Genomic DNA, 20307 nt, shown 5'->3' on the forward strand with positions numbered 1-20307 from the left:
TCCAGACAGTTCTTTCTCGAAATGGGAGTGTTGGAATTATAGACGCACACCACTACATCTGCTGTTTCACATGGCTGCAGGCGTGGGGTTCGGGTTGCCTGGCTTGTGCGGCAAGAGTTCTTACCTGCTGAGCCATCTTGCTGCCCTGTAAACGTTTTTTGAATGGAAAATTCTGTTAAACAAATTTCCCACTTGGGGCTGGAAAAAATGCTCAGTCATTAAGAGCACTTGTTGCTCTTGCAGGAGACCAGGGTTCAGTTCCCGGAATCCACATGATAGTTCACAACCATCCATAACTCCAGTTCCAAGTGATCCGATGCCCTCTCTGTCCTCTACAGGTACTAGGCATGCACATGGTATACATATAATCATGCAGGCAAAACACTCCACACAAAATGAAATAAATCTTTAAAAATTAAAAACAACACAACAAAAATAAATACACCACCACCTAATAAGAAAAAAAATGTGGCAGTTTGTCTCCATATAACTATTAGAATAAACCTTGGACAAACTCAGCCAGACCTTGACCAAAGCCCTATACTGAAACTCCACAGCCCCATCGCTGCCATTACCAAACTCAGGCACCCACTGTGACCCACATCCTGACAGCTGGGGTAAGGCAGTTTCTAAAGATAAAATGTTCTTGTTTGGACAAACAGCTCCAGGAGAGAGAAACTGTGGGCTTATATGTCGCCCCAGCAGTTGTATTTCCCAAACCTCCCATATAAACCCAAAGTCTCCCCTCCCGCTCCGGCAGACACTCCTTACCGCTGTGCCTGCCCACTGATGTTTGAAATGACCAGTCCAGCTGAGTCAGTCTCTCTAGTCTCTTTTCTGCGTCCTGTGTCTTTTAGCTACCTCCAATCTAATGAAACAGCGAAGGGTTCAGTGGTGGTTTGTTGTCTGTTCCATATTCAGTTGTTTTGTGACGGGGCCTCACTGTGTAAACTTGACTAGTCTAGAACTTGCTATGTAGACCAAGCTGGCCTCAAACTCACAGAGCTCCGCCTGCCTCTGCCCACCAGTGCTGCAACTAAAGATGTGCATCACTAGGCCTGGCTAACAACAAAGGTTTTCTTAACACAATGTGACTTCCGTTTAATTCATGGAAAAGCACTCCCATTTCTAGAGTGTGGAGAAATCCTCTCTTCACAATGAGCCAAATGTTACAAAACCAGAGAAATGTGTTCTTTGTACCATTTCATTTTTTCCGCAAATGGATAAACATCAGAAAAAGGTTTTAAAAAATATTCCAGCCAGAAATGGGTATTAATGATCACACTGGTGTCTTCTCCCCTTTTCTGGCTGTTGCCTGCTGCTTCAGTTTCATATAACTTGGATTTCTATTTTTCCTTTGGAATGGTAGTCAGGGATCACTACATAGAATATTAATAAACGAGAATGTCTGAGTTCTAGAAACCAACATAGCCCTGTAGCATAGTGTAAGTCCAACCTTCTCAGAATCTGTCCCTGGACACTCCTGGCTATTTAAATCACACTACAAATTGACATCTCCTATAGCAAAGCCGAGTTTTTGCAAGGTCTTATTTTCCATCCAACCTGATACATTAGCTACTTAGCGTGGTGAGCAGGTCATTCATGAAGCACAGCTGAATGTCTCTGTTAAAAAAGTGAGAGAAGGCCGGGCAGTGGTGGCGCACGCCTTTAATCCCAGCACTTGGGAGGCAGAGCCAGGCGGATCTCTGTGAGTTCGAGGCCAGCTTGGGATACAGAGTGAGTTCCAGGAAAAGGCGCAAAGCTACACAGAGAAACCCTGTCGTCTCGAAAAACCAAAAAAAAAAAAAAAAAAAAAAAGTAAGAGAAAGAGGCAGCAGGAGGCTCCTTTGGGCAGATGGTGCATGGCCGTGGAAAGGCCCAGGCAGAAGTCTGATGTCAGCTCCATTGGGAAGCTGTGGCCAGGGGAGAATGAGCAGGCTGCTTCCTGTTGTGGAATAGTATTTTAACATTGTTACATGTGTTTATGCTGTGGAATGCTTGTTTAATGATGCAAAGATGTGTTGCATTCTTTTTTTTTTAATATTTATTTATTTATTATGTATACATTGTTCTGCCTGCATGTATCCCTGCAAGCCAGAAGAGGGAGCCAGATCTCATTACAGATGGTTGTGAGCCACCATGTGGGTGCTGGGAATTGAACTCAGGACCTCTGGAAGAACAGCCAGTGCTCTTAACCTCTGAGCCATCTCTCCAGCTCCCGTGTTGCATTCTTTTATGTTGCATTTTTGTTTAACTCTGTAAAGCTGTGTTACTTTGCTTGTCTAAAACACCTTAATGAGCTAATAAAGAGCTGAATGGCCAATAGCTAGGCAGGAGAGAAACAGGTGGGGCTGCTGGGCAGAGAGAATAAACAGGAAAAATCTAGGCCTAGGAGAAGAGGGAGGCGTGAGAAAAGGAGGAGAGGAGGACGCCAGGGGCCAATCACCCAGTCACACAGCCAGTCACAGAGTGAGAAGCAAAGAGGTATATAGAACAAACGTAAAGCCCAGAGGCGAAAGATAGACAGGATAACTCAAGTTAGAAAAACTGGCTAGAAACAAGCCAAGCTAAGGCCAGGCATTCATAAGTAAGAATAAGTCTCCATGTACTTATTTGGGAGCTGGTTGGTAGGCCCTCAAAGTGTGTGTGTGTGTGTGTGTGTGTGTGTGTGTGTGTGTGTGTGTGAAACCACTACATTTTGGCATTCCAACCTGGGCCCATATTTCCATGTAAGGCCTGAGAAAGTTAGGGAAAAAGTGTGTGTGGGTGTGTGGGGGTGTTATGGCTCCATGAGCAGCGGGAAATACAGGTGCTACCACCACACCCAGCTCATCACTTCGTTCTTAAACAGCTTCCTCACCAGGGCTGTAAGGTCATTCTGAGCAGCACCTTCTGGACATCTGGCTACTTCCCCAGTGGGCTACTGATCCTCTGTCTCCACTTGTCAAAGCTGGGAGTGGGGGTGGGGGGCTTGCTGGCCAGCCAGTCTAGCCTACTGCATAGATTTCAGGCCAGTTAGATATCCTGGGCTGAAAAAAAAAAAAAAAAAGGGACAGTGCTTGAGAAACAACACATGAAGTTGTCCTCCTGCCTCCAAACACACATATGTGCATGCACACCCGTATACACACACACTCACCCCCCACCCCACCCTCACCTCACCCCACACTCCAGCTGCTCCCAGGAACAATGGAGAAGCAGCTGAGCTTGGGAGAGTGTCCTTGGTTTGAATCCTGGCTCCACCACATGACCCTTCTGAGCCCCACCTGCCTCTGTCATAGGCCACCAGTAAGCTTTTCTAATGTGCAACTAGCACTGGTCTTTCTGAGACCCCGAGAAAGGCTCTAGTCTCTTGTAGTGACATTAAAAAAAGTTCCTGTCTATAAACCACCCTTCCCAAGTTATATCTGCCTCAGATCCTGCTGGATCTTCCCCTACCCCCACCCCACAGAACTGCTTTGGGAGTTAAGCAGGTTCTTTTCATAAAGCACCTGGTGTATAGTAGATGCTCAATTAATGTTACTTTTCTCCGGTATAGCCCATAAAAAAGGATGGAAAGACAGACAGGAACTCAAGTGGGTATGTTTGTTACATGCCCCTTTAATGTCCTCTGCTATAGTATTCACTAGCCCAGCCTCACTCTAAGAGTGAGGTCCAGGCATGAGCAGGGAGAGGTGCTACACCCGCTGGCTCTTCAGGGAGGCATCCTTGTCGTCAATGTGGCTGTGGATCCATTCTAGGTAGCGGCTTACTTTAGTGTAGACGCCATAGTTGTTGAGGTGCCCACAGCCCTCACCCCAGCTCACTAGGCCCACAAGGAACCAGGTGCCCCGAAAGAAGACCACCATAGGTCCCCCACTGTCCCCATCACAGGCGTCTCTATTGTCACCAAGGATGCCCGCACACAGCATGTTCTCCGAGACCACATTGTTCATGACCTGCATGCACTCATTCCGTGGGGCCACAGGGATGCGGATGAAGGTGAGGACAGAGGTACGGTTCCTCCTCCCGTCTTTGTCTCTGTCACTCTGATAGCCCCAGCCTGTCACCACCGTCTCCCGGCCGGCCTGAGTGAGCTCCCGCTCTGCCAGGCCATTGTCCGGCAGGCAGATGGGCACTATGGTCTTAGAGAGAGTGGCTGGCTGGGCCAGGCGGAGCAGGGCGATGTCATTGTCACTGGTGCTCCGACTGTAGTTAGGGTGGACGAGGACCTCCTTGATGTCCAGGTCCAATTCCCAGTGGTCCCTGCGCCGCAGATCATACTCACCTGCAAAGCAAGGATGCTATCAGAGTAGGCTGGGAGGGGGCGGGAGGAGCCTGCTTGACCTCAGTGCTTCTGCTGCCCAGAAGTCCTGAGCTGGGTCCCTGTGCCCCACCCAGATCCTTAGCAGAGGTGAGTTTTCCTGCCAGGAGCATTAGGAGATGGGCCCAAGGGCATAAGTTCCTAAGGGGCAGGGGGCTGCTCTGCATTCAGAATTCACAGTGGAAAGAGCAGAGAAGCCAGAGACGCCTGTAGACGACAGGAAGAGAACAAAGATCAACACTGCTGGAGAGACTAGGTCCATGGCGGCCAGACCCAAAGGGGATCATCAGCAAGCCCCAGACACTGCTAGGAAGAATGGTCTGGACCACAGAGAAGAGACAGGTCCTCCCTACCAGCTGATGGCTCTGGGAAGCAGGGCCACAGGCCGTTGTCCACGCTGAAGGTATATCATATCGATTTTGTCATTCTCAGGGCACCCTTTCTCTTATTATGTATGTGTTGCATATGTATGTATGTGCTTGCGTCCATGGAGGATGCCTGTGTGTGAGGGTGCCTGTGCGTGTGTGTGAGTGCATACAGAGGCCAAAGATCAATGTTGAGTGTCTTCCTCGATTGCTCTCCGCCTTATATTTGAGGCAGAACCTCTCACTGAAGCTGAAGGTCACAGATGCAGGTGGACTGGCTGGTCAGCAGGCCAGGGACCCTCCTGTCTCTGCCTCTTAGCCGTACACTACCACATCTGGATTCCACGTAGGTGCTGGGCATTGAACTAGAGTCCTCATCTTGACCCCTAGGCTATTCCTTGACCCACTTTTCTTCTTTTTGGTGTAGTGTCTGCTAAAAGTCCCTCCAGAAATCGTCACAGAGTAGGGCCTAGACTTGGGGACCCTCAGACTCCTGGGGGAGCAGCTAGCAAGGCAGGCCAGTGTTGCACTGCTCCACCCTGTCAGTCTTTGTGAAGGTCACACACACAGTGTCCTGGATCTGACCATGGCCAGGTGCTGAGGCCTACACAGAACTGGCTCCCTAGGAGTGGGAGTGAGGAGACCTGGCTGTGTGACACCCCTCACTTACAAACGTGTGGACCTAGGTCTGAAATGAGCCCCAGAAAATCTCCCAGCTGACTGGAGTCCCAGTGTGAACCTGTGCTAACACAGATAGATGCCTCTGTCCCCCAAGCGTCCTCTGTGGAGCCTAAGTCACTGTCAGCATTGCCAACCCTGGGGCAGCAAGCCTGCTTCCCCTGCTCCATCCCTGGCCTCCGGCTGCTCCTGCCCAGCTGCAGCCCTCACCAAGCCTCACGGTAAGCTTCTTGGTGTTCTCCATGCAGTGGGCCGCCGTCAGCACCCAGGAGGTGTGGATGAGCACTCCTCCGCAGGCCAGCTTCTTCTTGGAGTCCAGAAGGATTGCCTGAAAGTAACATCACAGGGCTGCCTCTGACAACTCCTAGCACGGGATCCAAGGCTTACATGGCTCTCAGAAGTTCTCAAGCACACTCCCCTGCGTTCCTGGTCCCACTGGCACACATAGACTTAAGGTCTTTCCCAGTGTTTTCTCTTTGTTACACGGTCTGGTGTTGGCCTGTGTTAGGGCATCTCCCCGACATAGCCTACACAGTTCCTATAATCGCCTTCTGCCAGACCAGGGTCAAAGTACTCTCCTGCTGGGCCTTGGGCCAGGCCTTGCATCCTCAGGGAAACCTTTGTGGCACTCAGGCTGCTTGAGGTATCTCTCTTGGGCCTCCCTCTGCCCCTGTCCTGGTGGCCATCCTGGTTCTCATCCTAATGAGCTATTTCCAGAGTTTTCTAAACTCCCCAAATCAGTGGACTACTAGTATACTCCTCATCCAGAGCCTGGCAAAGGTGAGAAACAACCAATTTTTACTCCTATGTCGAAGCTGGGGATGCTCGGGTCAGCACTCTCTTCTAGCTCTCCTATACAAGACCCTGCTCCAGAAACATAGTCCCCGCCTCAGTTCCCAGCCACAAAAGCTCTGTCTCTCCATCCCTTCCTCAACATTGGAACGCTTCCTCCTGCTTGCTCCCGTCTATGCTGTGCTGGCTAGTTTTATGTCACCTTGACACAAGTTGGAGTCATCCAAAAGGAGGGACACTCAATTGAGAAAATGCCTCCGTAAGATCCAATTGGAAGGCACCTTCTTAATTTATGATTGACAGAGGATGGCCCCGCCCATTGCGGGTGCGGCATCACATGGGCTGGTGTCCTGGGTTCTATTTCAAAGCAGGTTGAGCGAGCATGGAGAGCAAGCCAGTGAGCAGCACCTCTCCATGGCCTCTGCATCAGTTTCTGCCCCCAGGTCCCTGCCCTGCTTGAATCCCTGTCCTGATTTCCTTTGATTGTGGACTGTAATGTAGAAATGTAAGCCGAACAAACTCTTTCCTTCCCAAGTTTCTTTGGGCATGGTGTTGCATCACAGCACCAGTAACTCTAACTAAGACACATGCCTTTCCCAGCACATGCCAGCTCCTAGCCTTACCAGCTCTCACCCTGTCCCCTCAAGCAGCAACACTTGTCCCGAGCCAGCAGGGGTCCCAGAAGACTGTCTCCCCCTCACCTGCCAAGGACTGTCTCCCTGCTTCGTCAGCGTTCCGTTGACGATCCTTGGGTCTACTTCTTGTTCATCTTCTGGGTCTGTGTCCCGTTTGACGTTCTTCCGTTTCTTCTCTATCCGCCTCCCCAGCTTCCCGCATGGGAAATTCACTAAACGTAAAAGAGAGGTGGTAAAGGGCCTCCAAGGCAAGGCTCCCCAGGCCCGTCTGTCCTCTGCAGGCTAGGCAGCCACCATGGAGGATTCAAGAAGTGCAGCTTGGGACTCACAATCACATAGTGCCACCTACTGGTGAGAACTGGCCAAGCACAAGAACTGGCCAAGCACTGTTACTACCTAAGTGTCCCTGAACTGATGAGGAAAGATATCCCGGACTCATACTCCCGGGCTATGGGTGATCATCCCCGAGATACATAAGGGAAGGCTCCTGTTCAGATGCTACCAAGCTCCTAGGGGGATAAGAAATTACATGGACTGATCTGGGGAATAGAACTCAGTTTCTAGAATGCTTGCCTAGCACACTTAAGTCCCTGGATTAGATCCCCAGTACTGCATAAACCAAACAGAGTAACGAACATCTATAACCACAGCACTGGGAAGGTAGAACAGAAGGATCTGAAGTCCAAGATCATCCTAGGCTACATAGTGAGTTTTAGGTCAGCCTGGGCTATATAGTGAGTTTTAAGTCAGCCTGCGTTACATGTGACCCTCTCTCAAAGTGTGTGTGTGTGTGGGGGGCAGATTATGGAGAAAGAGCTAAGTATTCTTTTTTTTTTTCCTAAGTGTTTGGCTTGCATGTATGCAAGTACACTGTATTTAAGTACACTGTGTGTGTTTGGTGCCCTCAGAGGCAGGAGAAGTCGTCAGATCCTCTAAAACTGGAGCTAAGAACAGTTGCGAGCTGTCATGTAGGTGATGGGAACCAAAGTAGGGTCCTCTGCAAGAACAGCAAGTATTCTAAACTGCTGAGACATTTTACCAGCCCCAGAAGGGTGTGTGTGTGTGCGTGTGTGTGTGTGTGTGTGTGTGTGTGCGCGCGCGCGCGTGTCCAGTTGCACATGCATGTAGAAGCCGGAGGTCAACATTGAGTGTCTTTCTTTGTTTCTATGCCTTAGTTTTGAGACAAGCTCTCACTGAGTGTAGAGCTTGACTGACCGGTGACTCCTCGGGATCCTACTGTCTCTGCCCTCCCTGCCAGCATTCTGAGGTTACAGGCGCACGCACACAACCATGCTTGGCTTTTTTATGCGGATGCCGGGGTCCCAACTTGTGCTTGCATGGAAGCTCTTTATCAACCGAGCTGTCTCCCGCTCTGGGTGATTCTCGGAAAGCATCACTCCGAAGCCTCTCTTCCCACAGCAGTGGGCACATCATCGGAAATCCGGGGGCTGATGGTCTGCAAGATCTGCTCCTTTGAGTGTTGAATGCTAGTTGGGGAAATCTAACTGGTGAAACAGAGGGACGCCATCTGCAGGGCAAGTGAGGAATGACAGAATGGAAAGCGGGCAGCAGCAATGAAATTCCAGAAGCCGGCCAGTAGGTAGACACAGTACCTGACTTGGCAAACTGAGAAGCAAAAGTCCCTCCTAGGAGCAAAGTTCCCAGAGACTGGGATTTCATACACAGTACCCTTTAGGAGTCCTCTAAACCCCTGGGGTGGGGGCAGTTCAGCTATGACTGCACCTGGGGCACGGTGTGAGCCGACAAGAGGGGTGTGGAGGGCCCTCCTCGTGGCTTGACTCCCCTTTTCTCACCTGCAGGGCCCATCCGTGCAGAAGGTGAACCAGAGGCCGTGAGAAAGGGACTTCAGAGAGTTGGATAGCAAAGAGTGGCATGGTTAGGAGACCCCAGGCTGCAAAGATGGCAGGGCCTCTGCCCGCCCTGCTCCTGGTGCCGGAAGGCAACTGAGAGCACCCGCCAGCTTCGTAGGCACCCTTCCCAAACCCTGCCACGGAGGTAAGACCGAAGGATCTGAGCCAAGTTTCTGCCAATAACTCTAGCCTGCAGGAAGGCATGCCCATGGGGACTTCTTGAAACTTCCTGTCTATACACTCAGTTCAAAATACGAAGTTGAGGACCTGGAGAAACGTTTCAGCATTTGGGAGCACTGAGTGCTCCTCTGGGAGACTCAGGTTCAATTCCCAGCAACCACGTGGTGGCTCACAACTGTCTGTAACTCCAGTTCCAGGATCCATGGCAACAGACATGCATGTGGTGCACATATATACACACACAGGCAAAATACCCATACACATAAAATAAACAAATCTCCAAAATAATTACAGAGTTTAAAAGTGTGTTTCCGTACAGGAACTAGAAGATAGAGCTGTAAATAGTTTCCTGAAAAAATGGGAAGTCAGGGCTGGGGACAAAGCTCAGTTGGTAGAGTGCTTGCCTGGCATGTTTAAAGCTCCGAGTTTCACCCCAGCACCAAATAAAATCAGGTGTGCATGGCCATAGTCCCCGCATTCTGGAGGTAAAGGCAGGAGAATAGGAAAATCAGTGCCAACACCACAATGAGTTCAGTGCCAGCTTGGGATACATGAGAAGACTGTTTTGGGAAAATAGTGGGACGTGGGAAATAGAAGAGGCACTAAGCATGAATGTTGTAAGAGATCCAGAAAGACACAACAGAGAGAGCATGGGGGGGGGGGGAGCGTCAACAACATCAAAACGCAGGGAAGCAGGTAGGCGACCTTCAGGCTCTTGGTCTCCCTCCTCTTTTCCAAATCCAATCCTCCTGCTCATCCACATCTCGGCAGCATACCACTATGTAGCCTCCCCTTCCTCTGAGCCCCACCTCTAGCAGATGACAAGGATCTTCTCAGCACCCCATCCTGCTATCTCAGCCTCCAACTTCCACAGGCACTCCTTGAATACCCAGTGGCCATACCTGGCAGGATCCCAGACGTGCTCCCTACCAGGCAACCCATAGCCATGGCACTCCTTAAGAACCAGAAAGGGCAACAGAAACCAAAGATGAGAACACCATCAGCTCCTACAATTACAATCACCCCAAACCCAGATGCTTAGACACTGGTGTAAAAACACAATCAACAACAATACGTCTCCACTAAAGCCCAGCAACCCTACCACGGCAGGCCCTGAGCAATGCAATGTAGTTGAAGCACCAGACAAGGACTTCAAAAATGGCCTTTATGAATACACTCTGTTCATTTCCTTAGAGAGGAAATGGACAAATCGGTTAAAGAAATCTGTGAGAACAATAACAGTGTAATGAGAAGAAGAAAACAGTTCAAGACTTACAAGTGCAAATAGAATCAATAAATACAATTCAAACTGAGGGAAAACTGCAAGTGAAAAATGTAGGAACTTGAGCAGGAAACTCGGAGGCAAACCTCATCAACAGAATACAAGAGATGGAAGAGAGAATCTCAGGCACTGAAGATAGGATAGAAGAAACAGACACCTCGGTCAAAGTAAGTGTTAAATAAATAAATAAAAAAATCCAGGCACAAAACATCCAGGAAATCTGGGACACTGTGAGAAGACCAAGTCTAGGAAGAATAGGAATAGAGGAAGGAGAAGGCACACAGGCCAAAGACACAGAAAATGTTTTCCACAAAATCATAGAAGAAAATTTCCCCAACCTCAAAAAGGAGATAACTATTAAGGTACAAGAAGCATACCGAACACCAAACAGAGTGGACCAGAAAAATGAACTCCCCTCCTCACACAATAATCAAAACAATAAACATACAGAACAAAAAATATTAAAAGCTGGAAAGGAAAAGGGGAAAGGGCAGATAACAAAGGCAAACCTGTAAGAATAACACCTGGCTTCTCCATGGAGACTCTAAAAGCCAGAAGGCCCTGGACAGATGCCCTACAAACTCTAAGAGACCACAGATGCCAGCCCAGACTACTATATCAGTAAAACTTTCAATCACAATGGATGGAGAAAGAAAGGCAAATGGTGTTGGTCACATTGGATGGTTGCATGTAGGAGAATGCAAATAGATCTATATTTAGCGCTCCGCACAAAACTCAACGACAAATGGATCAAAGACCTTAACATAAGGACAGACACACTGAACCTGACAGAAGAGAAAGAAGGTAATAGCCTTGAACTCATTTATGCAGGCAAAGACTTTCTGAACGGAACACCAATATTACAGGCACCAAGATCAACATTAATAAATGGGACCTCATGAAATGGAGAAGCTTCTGTAAGGCAAAGGACACCATTATTCAGACAAAGTGGCAGGCTACAGAATAGGAAAAGATCTTTACCAACTACGCATCTGACAGAGGGCTGATATTTAAAATGTGTAAAGAACTCAAAAAAATGGACATCAAGAAAACAAACAACCCAATTTAAAAATTGTATATGGATCTAAACAGAATTCTCAAAAAAGGAATCCACACAAATGGCTGAGAAGCACTGAAAGAAATTTTCAGCATCCTTAGTCAGGAGGGAAATGTAAATCAAACTACTTTGAAATTTCGTCTTACACTAATCAGAATGGCCACGATCAATAAAACAAATGACAGCTCATTCTGCTGAAGATGTGAAGTAAGGGGGACGTGCACCCATTGCTGGTGGGAGTGAAAACTTGTGCAGTCACTGTGGAAATCAGTGTGGCAGTCCCTCAGGAAGATGGGACTCATCTCCCTTGGGCATACACCAAAAGGATGCTTCATCCTACTACAGAGACACCTGCTCAACCACATTCATAATAGCCAGAAACTAGAAACAACTTACATGTTTGTCAGTAGATAAATGGATGGAAATAATGTGGTATGTTTACACAATGAAATATTACTCAGATCTAAAGTAAATAAATGAATAAATCATAAAATTCACAAGTAAATGGATGGAACTAGAAAAAAAAATCATCCTGAGTGAGGTAACTCAGACCCAGAAAGACAAATATGGTCTGTCTTCTCTTATATGTGGATGCTAGTTGTTAAGTCATTGACAAGCAAGCTACAGTCCATATAGCCACAGAGGTTAAGTAGAGACTAAGGGACTATGGAGGAGAGATGGATCTCCCTAGGAAGGGGAAATAGAATAAATAGTCATGGATGGACTAGATAGAGGAGGGCCTGGAATGGGAGGACCGAACAGAGAGGGGAGGGAAGATGGGGTGAGGTAGGAACATGGGGAGCTATGGCTAAAACTAAGGGCCATTTGAGGGGTCATATGGAAACCTAGCACAGTAGAAGTTTCTTATAGTATACACATATATGAAGACAATCTAAATGAAATTGCCGAATAATAAGGGAGACAGAGGGACAACTGGATGTTTCTTGCCACCAAAGAAAGCTTCCAGTACCAGGAATGGATTACATCTAATTGAGTTCTTTGCCAAAGGTATCCCATGGGAATCTCTAAACAACCCAGCCTAGTGCCAACGTTGTTGTTGGTTCTCCACAAACGGACGGTAAATTAAGGCCCTGTTGCTACTGACAACACCCACAGAACTCATTGAGCATGGAGAATTATAGCTGTGCCTCCTCAGAGCCTTCGCCCCATGGACTAGTATCCATGGTACTGGAAGGTACTCTGCATGCTGTCCAAGGAGAAGGGGAAAAACCAACCCAGCTACAGACCCTTCTGTCTACAAGAGTGCCCTGCCCGCAAGGCACACTGGGTCAGCAGTGGCACAAAGCTTGTGGGAGTAACCAACCAATGTCTGATTTGACTTAAGGCCCACTCCACGAGGTGGAACCCACACCCGGTGCTGCTTGGGTGGCCAAAACCCCAAGACTAGATAGGCCAGAGACAAGGAGGGAACCAAATACCACTGCTCTCTAAAGGAACACAGCAATCCAATGACTCCTAATGACATCTGCTGTCCTCATAGATCAGTGCCTTGCTCAACCATCATCAGAGAAGCTTCCTCCTGCAGGAGGTGAGACAAAGAGAGAGACCCACAGCCAGACAACATGCAGAGAGTGAGAGACCTTGGAATATTTGGCCCTAAAAGGGATGAATCCACCAAATCCCTCCCCTCAGGGCTCAGGGAACTCTGTGGAAGAAGAGACAGAAGGAGTGTAAGAGCCAGAGGGGATGGAGGACACCGAAGAATCAAGGCCTTCTAGACACAACATACGAACTCACAGAGACTGTCAGCATGCACAGGGCCTGCTCGGGTCTGCACCAGATGGGGCCCTGAGCCGAGAGGAGAAGTGGATACATGCCCCATCCCTAACCCAGAAGCTAGCTCCAATTGATAGCCACTTGCAAATGAAAAGTAAGTTTCCTCCAAGCGAACCTTACTGGGGAAACAAACCTCTCTTAAGTATTGGCCCCATGCCCAGCAGTAGATGGCCAACACAGGAGGAAGTCAACTGGAGGTTCTTTCATAATGCTAAGTCAGGGCTTTTTTTTTTTTTAACCTTACAGATCCTCAGCATATATATTATGGCCTCCAGTTTGGGGTTTTTATGGGATTCTTGTGTGTGCAAATGTGTGTGCGTGTGTGCATCTACATGCATTTCTTGTGCTTTTCCTTTGACTCTTTCTTACCTGTTTTGTCATATTTCAATTTTTAAAATTTATCTTATTTTATTTAATTATTATTCCTTATATACGTGTTTTCTAAGGGGAGAAAGAAAGGATGTGGATTAGGATGGGAGGGGAGGTGGGGATGAACTGGGAAGAGTAGGGGGGGCATGCAATCATATTTGTATAAAAATTATATTTTACAGGTTCCATGTTTACATATTTATTTTATACATACAGATTATATGTGAAACATTTTTAATTAAAAAATTTTAAACTCAGCCAGGCAGTGTGGTGGTTCATGCCATTAATGCCAGCACTAAGAAGGCAGAGGCAGGCAGATCTCTGTGAGTTTGAGGCCAGCCTGGTCTACAGAGTGAGTTCCAGGACAGTCAGGGAAACACAGAGAAACCCTGTCTGAAAATAAAACAAAAAACATTTTAAAAACTCTTGATATTTAAATGCTAATCATTTATAACACTTTACTAAGGTTTTATAGGGGTAAGATCTGTTTTTTAAACAATATTCTTTTTTGTTTTTTAATCTTACTTTTTTTTTTTTTTTTTTTTTTTTTTTTTTTTTTTTTGAGACGGAGTTTTTTTGTGTAGCCTTGGCTGTCCTAGAACTCGCTCTGGCCTGGAACTCACAGAGATCCACCTGCTTCTGCCTCCTGAGTGCTGAGATTAAAGGCATGCATGACCCCTGCTGGGCTACCCCGACTTTTTAAACTACACACATAAGTAAACTTATTCAAAAGAAAAATTCAAGGAAAATTGAAAAGGAAGGCAAAACCAGGGTTCTGCGAGGAAGTTACACATTCAGAAGGGTGGGTGGAGGAAGATACGGATGACCTGGTTCCTAGGTCCCCTCAGAGTGTGTGTGTGTGTGTGTGTGTGTGTGTGTGTGTGTGTGTGTGTGTGTGACAGAGACAGAGGCAGATGACAGTTGTGCTCCAGGGTATGTCCAGGCTGGCAAACTGGCAAGAGTCTACACACAGGGTCAGGGGTGAGAGGGGAGAGGGGTATGTCCACCTGTCTAGGGTCCCCAAGATGTGCTTGATTTCTGGGAACGCGCTCCCTCCTCGTCTGTGTTGGCCCGGTGCTCTCTGCAGGCCTGCCTTGGCTCACCCCGACCTGTATCCGCCCGGGCGCTCTCTGCAGGCCTGCCTTGGCTCACCTTTGGACTTGCAGCGCATGTGGTCATCTGCCAGCTCGTAGCCTGGAGCGCAGGTGCAGCGCCGACTGCCACCCTCCTCTAGACAGTAGTGCAAGCAGCCGCCGTTGTTCACCTGGCAGCTGTAGAAGCTCTGCTCTGTGCGACAGGAGAGTGCGGATAGCTCGCGGTGGCCCTACTGGTTCCAGATCCCACCTCAGCCCACCTCGCTGCCTCGCCGGCCGGCCGCCGCCGAGGTCCCCTCACCCTGCTGCAGAACCTGCCCTCCCAGCCCTTATCGCAGAAGCAGATGTAACTGCCCAGGCTGTCGATGCATGTGCCATGCCCGCAGCACGGGCTGTCGCACTGGTGGTCCGAGGGCGGAGCCGCACACTGGTCACCATCTGTGAAAGACAGCGCGATGGGGCAGTAGAGGATGGTGGGTACCTCCATTTTCCTCTCCAACCTCCGCGACCCTGAGGCAAGCATCGACTATCCTTCATGCAGGTGTCTAGGACTCACTCACCGAAGTACTTGATCCAGAAGGCCAGCTGTGGCAGGAGAGAGGAGTGTCAGGGCCCTGCACCATCACCTAGGCGAAGCCCGCAAGGCATTGCCTCCTCCTGGATATGAGCTGTCCAGGGAGTGGAAAGGGCTTCCAGACCAACAGCTGCCGTGGTGCTCCTTGCTGCCCACCCCACTACACCCCTCAACATGCAGCTGGAGTCTGCCCACTGCCTCCTCAGTGGAAAGTGTCTAAATCCTACAGTCTGTTCTGCCTCCTTCAGCCCCATCATTCCCCAGCTGCCTTTGGACCATCCGGGCTGGGAGACATGACTGGCTGGCTCTGAGTCTGTTTCTAACTAGGCTTCAACTGACCGAGGCTCAGAGTGCCCCATGGAGACAGACATTAGAAAGTCTTGGTCACACACATAACCATAAGGTGCAGGGTATCATGGAGGAGAGGAAGACCGCCTGGTCACAGGGAGGGAGAGACAGGGAAGATAGGCAGTAGAGGCCAGTGGCCACGGAGGGCTGCCCAGGTTGCCTTTTCCCTGAGCTGCATTTCGGGGTCCTGGTTCCTATAGTTCCCTGTGCCTTGACCAAGCCTTTGAATAAGGTCGGCACCCACATGACCAACTAATTCTTATGACTCCAAAAAGGGCCACCCCCATGGTAACTGTCATATCCCACCCGCCAGCTCCCCCTTCCCCCCAGCCCCACCCTCAGGACCTAGCCTTGTGGTCTTACTGTGTCATCCACATTTTGGAAAATCTCCTTGGCCTCCTCAAAGTCACAGATCTCCTCCATACACTCCCGTTCCAGGTTGCCCGGCCGCATCTCCTCCAGGAAGCTGTTGGCACGTTTGACCCGCAGCACCTGGTGGGCACGCTCACTGCTGGAGAACACTGGGTCTGCTTTGGGATGGGAGTCAATGTGGCGAGGAGGGACCCAAGAGGAACCAAAAGGGATCTGCAGAACCCCAGCTAGAGAGAGCCTGGGAAGACCTCACCCTGGTCCCTCTGGCCTTAGTGTTCAGAGCATCGCAGGAACAGGACGCTGTGCCCTGCTTTTCTGCTCTGTTCCCAGGTCCCCCTGGGAGAACAGCGGTATGGATCTTGCAGAGCAGGCGCTCTGCACCAGACAGATCTTCCTTTGAGAGCATGCCTGGAGCACTCAACAAGGTCTTGTGCAGAACAAAACGCTTAGGGGCAATGCCAGACCCTGCTGCTGTGAAAACTGCAGTTCTGGGGCTGGAGAGATGGCTCAAAGGTTAAGAGCACTGACTGGTCTTCCAGAGGTCCTGAGTTCAATTCCCAGCACCCACATGGTGGCTCACAACCCTCTGTAATGAGATCTGGCGCCCTCTTCTGTGTACATAATAAATAAATAAATCTTAAAAAAAAAAACAGCAAAAAAATTACCTTCTTTAAAAAAAAAAAAAAGCCAGGCGGTGGTGGTGCACGCCTTTGATCCCAGCACTCGGGAGGCAGAGCCAGGCGGATCTCTGTGAGTTCGAGGCCAGCCTGGTCTACAAAGCGAGATCCAGGACAGGCACCAAAACACCACAGAGAAACCCTGTCTCGAAAAACAACAACAACAACAACAACAACAACAACAACAAAAAACTGCAGTTGTGTGTACACGAAAAAGAAATAGCCGTATATAATGTTGTCTAATAATAAATAGTCATAAAAGAATAAGGCTGCAAAGCGACATGGGTCTCACACTTCTCCCAGCATAGCTGAGTGAGCCCTTCTTGTCTCGGTCCTTGATTTCCAACACCCTCTATCATACAGTCCCCATCTCCTCTCCTTGAGCAGAGACACCCAGAGAACAGAGACCTGCCACTCAGCTCTGAGAGATACCTGTCTCGGGCAGGAGAAAAGCTAAGAGGGAGGGACTTGAGCAAGGAGTGTAGAGGAGGATGTGCCCCCCTGAGCTGAGGGGGCAGAGGGGGCAGAGAGCTGGCATGGGCAGGGCAGGCTAGAAAAGGACTTGGTAGGTAGATGGGGCATTCGAAGAAGGACACAAGCTCAGGAAGCTGAGGCAACTCTAGAGAGGCCCGTTTATGCCGGTGCCATGGGAAACCCATGGAGGTTCTGAGGGTTGGGGGGTGGAGGGTGCAGGCTGGGAGGGGGGGATGGAGGCAGTCTTACCAAAAGGGGCGGGTATGCTAGAAATTCCCCAGGTGAACACGAACAGCAGGAAGATTCTCACTTGCCACATCCTGGAGCTGCTGACACCTGTCTGAGGAGAACCTCTAAGCTCCAAGGACACCCACAGCTGCTCTGCTCCCACCCCCCCCCCCCCAAGATGGAATGAAAGGGTCACCCCTGAGCAGGGGAGATGTCACAGACAATAAAGCACTTGGTGTGCAGACACGAAGGCTGAAGTCTGCTCCCTAGAACCCACGTAACATTAAAACAAAAATCTAGGTGTCGTAGCACGTTCTTGCAATCCCAGTCCTGGGGAGGCCGAGACAAGCCGATCCGTGTGGATTGCTGGCCATCCAGCCAGAATTGCTAGCCTGCTTGACCAGCTCCAGGCCAGCAGGAGGCCCTGTCTCAAAAATACCTGAGGTTTATCTCTTGCCTACACACACACACACACACACACACACACACACACACACACAACACACACACGAATGAAAGAAAAAACAAGAAAGAGAGGGAGGGAAGGACATCTCTGTGTGCTTATTGTCTGTGTGGAAGCTGGGGCTGGGGTTACACTGTTCACAGACACACAGGCAGACATTTGGTCTTTAGAGCTAGGCACACTCCAGCTACCTGAAAGCAGAAAAGTCACTGCCTGGGGGCAAATTCCAGTTCATTCTGGAGACAGAGAGAGAGAGGAGAGAGAGAGAGAGAGAGAGAGAGAGAGAGAGAGAGAGAGAGAGCGCGAGCTGAGCATGCAGTATTTATTTGACAAGATGTTTACATTCTCCGTGCCCCGGTGTCCTCATTTGTAAAATGGATAAAATACCTTTCTTCTATAAAGAGTTGCTGAAAAAAAACAGTAATGCACATAAGGCCTCTCGTGTGTGCAGCACATGTGGAGACCAGGGCGTAATCTCGGCTGTCCTTCCCAGGCCTTGTCCACGTTCCCCCCCCCCCCCAGGTTTTCATTTGTTTGTTTTATGAGGTAGCCATGGCTGTCCTGGAACTTGCTATGTAGACCAGGCTGGCCTTGAACTCATAGACATCCACCTGCTTCTGCCTCCTGAGTGCTGGAACTCAAGAGGTGCATCACTATGCCTGGCTTCCACCTTCTTTTTTGAGACAAGATCTCTCACAGCCTGGAATTCATCAGGTAGGCTGGCTAGCCAGCAAGCCCAGGGCGTCTACTTGTTTCTGTTCCCTGGCACTGAGATTATAAGTGTGTGCCACCGCATGTGACTTTTCTTTCTTTCTTTCTTTCTTTCTTTCTTTCTTTCTTTCTTTCTTTCTTTCTTTCTTTCTTTCTTTCTTTCTTTCTTTCTTTCTTTAAACATGTGTTCTAGGAATCAAACTCAGGTCCTCACACTTAAAGCAAGCACTTTTCCAACTGAGCCATCTTCCCAGCCTCCCCACCCCTCCTCTAAGCTGCTAAACAAGTATTGGATACTGGTGGGGTTGCAGCTCAGTAGAAGAGAATATACTTAACATGTTTAAGACTCTGGGTTCAATCCCCAACATACACACACACACACACACACACACACACACACACACAGACACACAGACACACACACACACACACACACACACACACACACACACACACACGCGCGCGCTATCACTATTCACTGTTACTGGCGTAGTCTAGGGTTACAACCACCCAAGAGGTCGACATTAATGTTTTCTCCCCCATTTCGTGAGAAGGAACCCAGAGGAGATGAACTGCTTATTAGAAACCTATACCTAGGAGGAGAGCAGAGCTAGGCTTCAAGGCCAAGCCTATGTGGCCCTAGCTCTGGAACCTTAACCCCTGCCCCAAACCAATTGTCAACCTACAAAGCCTCTAGTGTCCTCAAGATCGGGTGGGCAGGCCCGCCTGTCCCAGCCACACAGCCCCTCCCGGCTTACAGTCCTCCTTTGCTGACTTCCTGGTTTATAGGTTCCATCTTAGAGGACAGGGTAGAGTGGAGTAGTGGGGTTCTGAGTATTGAGATGCCTCTGAGGACGGCTCTGGATCATGGAAAACCCCTCGGCTGAGCCCCACTTGCGCCACATAATTTGATGCGTCGAGAGGGCCACTTGGATTATAGGGAATGCCGACCCACTGGTCAGGATAGAGTCTGGGCCCGGTTTCCCTTGGCCCCAAGCTTCAGTCAGCCTGGAGAACCTTGGCTCAAGGTTTTTACCTTCCTCACAGCCCCACTCTCCTCCCCACCTTCTTCCTCCACAGTTTTGCCTTGAGGGGGACTTACAGGGGTGGGCCGAGGAGAAACTGCAATTTCGTCCCGGTAACGCCATGTCAGTCTGGGAGTCAGGTTAATCCGTAACCACAAATATTTGCTTTAGCCTTTGGTGTTGAACCTCCCCCTCCTCAGACAAACAAACCAGGGTTTTCTGATCCCGAGTCTGCAAGCCGCCATGTGTCCAATGTGCCTACCAAAGAAGTTGTCTAGAAGAGAGGGATGGGAGAAGGGAGGGTTGAGCATGCTTGAACAGACTGACAAGCGTGGTCTCATTTTAGCCTTGTAGTGACTGGTTGAGAGAGGGAACGGAATCTTTAAGAACAAACAAGCAAATATATTACAGCGTGTTCACGGGCAGCCCACTCGAAAGTGATTCCGTATTTCATCAAATCTCGGACACCATAAGTGCTAAGATGCTCTTACTGCCCCGCTCTGTTTTACAGAGGGGGATCTCAGAAGTCTTTATTACTTGCCTAAGCAGAGACAGAGTTGGTGGGAGACAGACTGCCCTAAAACAAGGCTCTGGTTCACCTGGCCACTTTGTGGGCTCGTGAGAAAAAGGGTGATACGCAGAAAAACTTCAGGGAGCTTCTCTCTGTGATTTCTGGGAAAAAGAGAGGCAGGTGTAGCCCTGGCTGTTCTCTGAGCCCTTGGCATTTCCTAGGCACCTTCCTTCTGTGAGACTGGCTGTTCCAGGGGACCTACCGTCTTTCCCCTGCCCTAACGCCCTCGGTGACTTGACACTTCTCCTCCACGAAGTCTCTGCTCTGAACTGGGAGCTTGGCTCTAAGTGGTCCATCTCCTTGGGCCTGTCTGACCCAGGGAGCCAATCAGATTTTCCATCTCAGTCCCGAGGAATAAGATCTCAGTGAGCTGATCAGGTGTGGGGCTGGATTCAGAAATTTGAAGAGGGGGGGGAGGGCTGGGGACACAGTCGCCCAAGT

At 49.3% G+C, this 20307-nt stretch overlaps 1 protein-coding gene across 3 annotated transcripts; it reads right to left on the minus strand.

The window, feature by feature from the left end:
- Positions 1-3611: 3611 nt before the first annotated feature.
- Proc (protein C, inactivator of coagulation factors Va and VIIIa) lies at positions 3612-19418 on the minus strand. Of its 3 annotated transcripts, XM_059246443.1 has the most exons (9): positions 19373-19418; positions 17118-17204; positions 15709-15872; positions 14984-15008; positions 14725-14861; positions 14482-14614; positions 6840-6985; positions 5557-5674; positions 3612-4267 (listed from the first exon to the last, which is right to left on the minus strand). In XM_059246443.1, the coding sequence occupies exons 1-9, from the start codon at positions 19416-19418 to the stop codon at positions 3678-3680; spliced, it is 1446 nt and encodes a 481-aa protein (XP_059102426.1). In that variant the 3' UTR covers positions 3612-3677. The 3 variants fall into 3 exon arrangements, with proteins under 3 accessions (XP_059102426.1, XP_059102427.1, XP_059102428.1); XM_059246444.1 differs by lacking the exon at positions 19373-19418 and having other exon boundaries at positions 15709-15866; positions 17118-17187; XM_059246445.1 differs by lacking the exon at positions 19373-19418 and having other exon boundaries at positions 14482-14557; positions 17118-17187.
- Positions 19419-20307: the final 889 nt, after the last annotated feature.

This window comes from Peromyscus eremicus, chromosome 19 (assembly GCF_949786415.1).
Source record: "Peromyscus eremicus chromosome 19, PerEre_H2_v1, whole genome shotgun sequence".
NCBI classification, from domain to species: Eukaryota; Metazoa; Chordata; class Mammalia; order Rodentia; family Cricetidae; genus Peromyscus; species Peromyscus eremicus.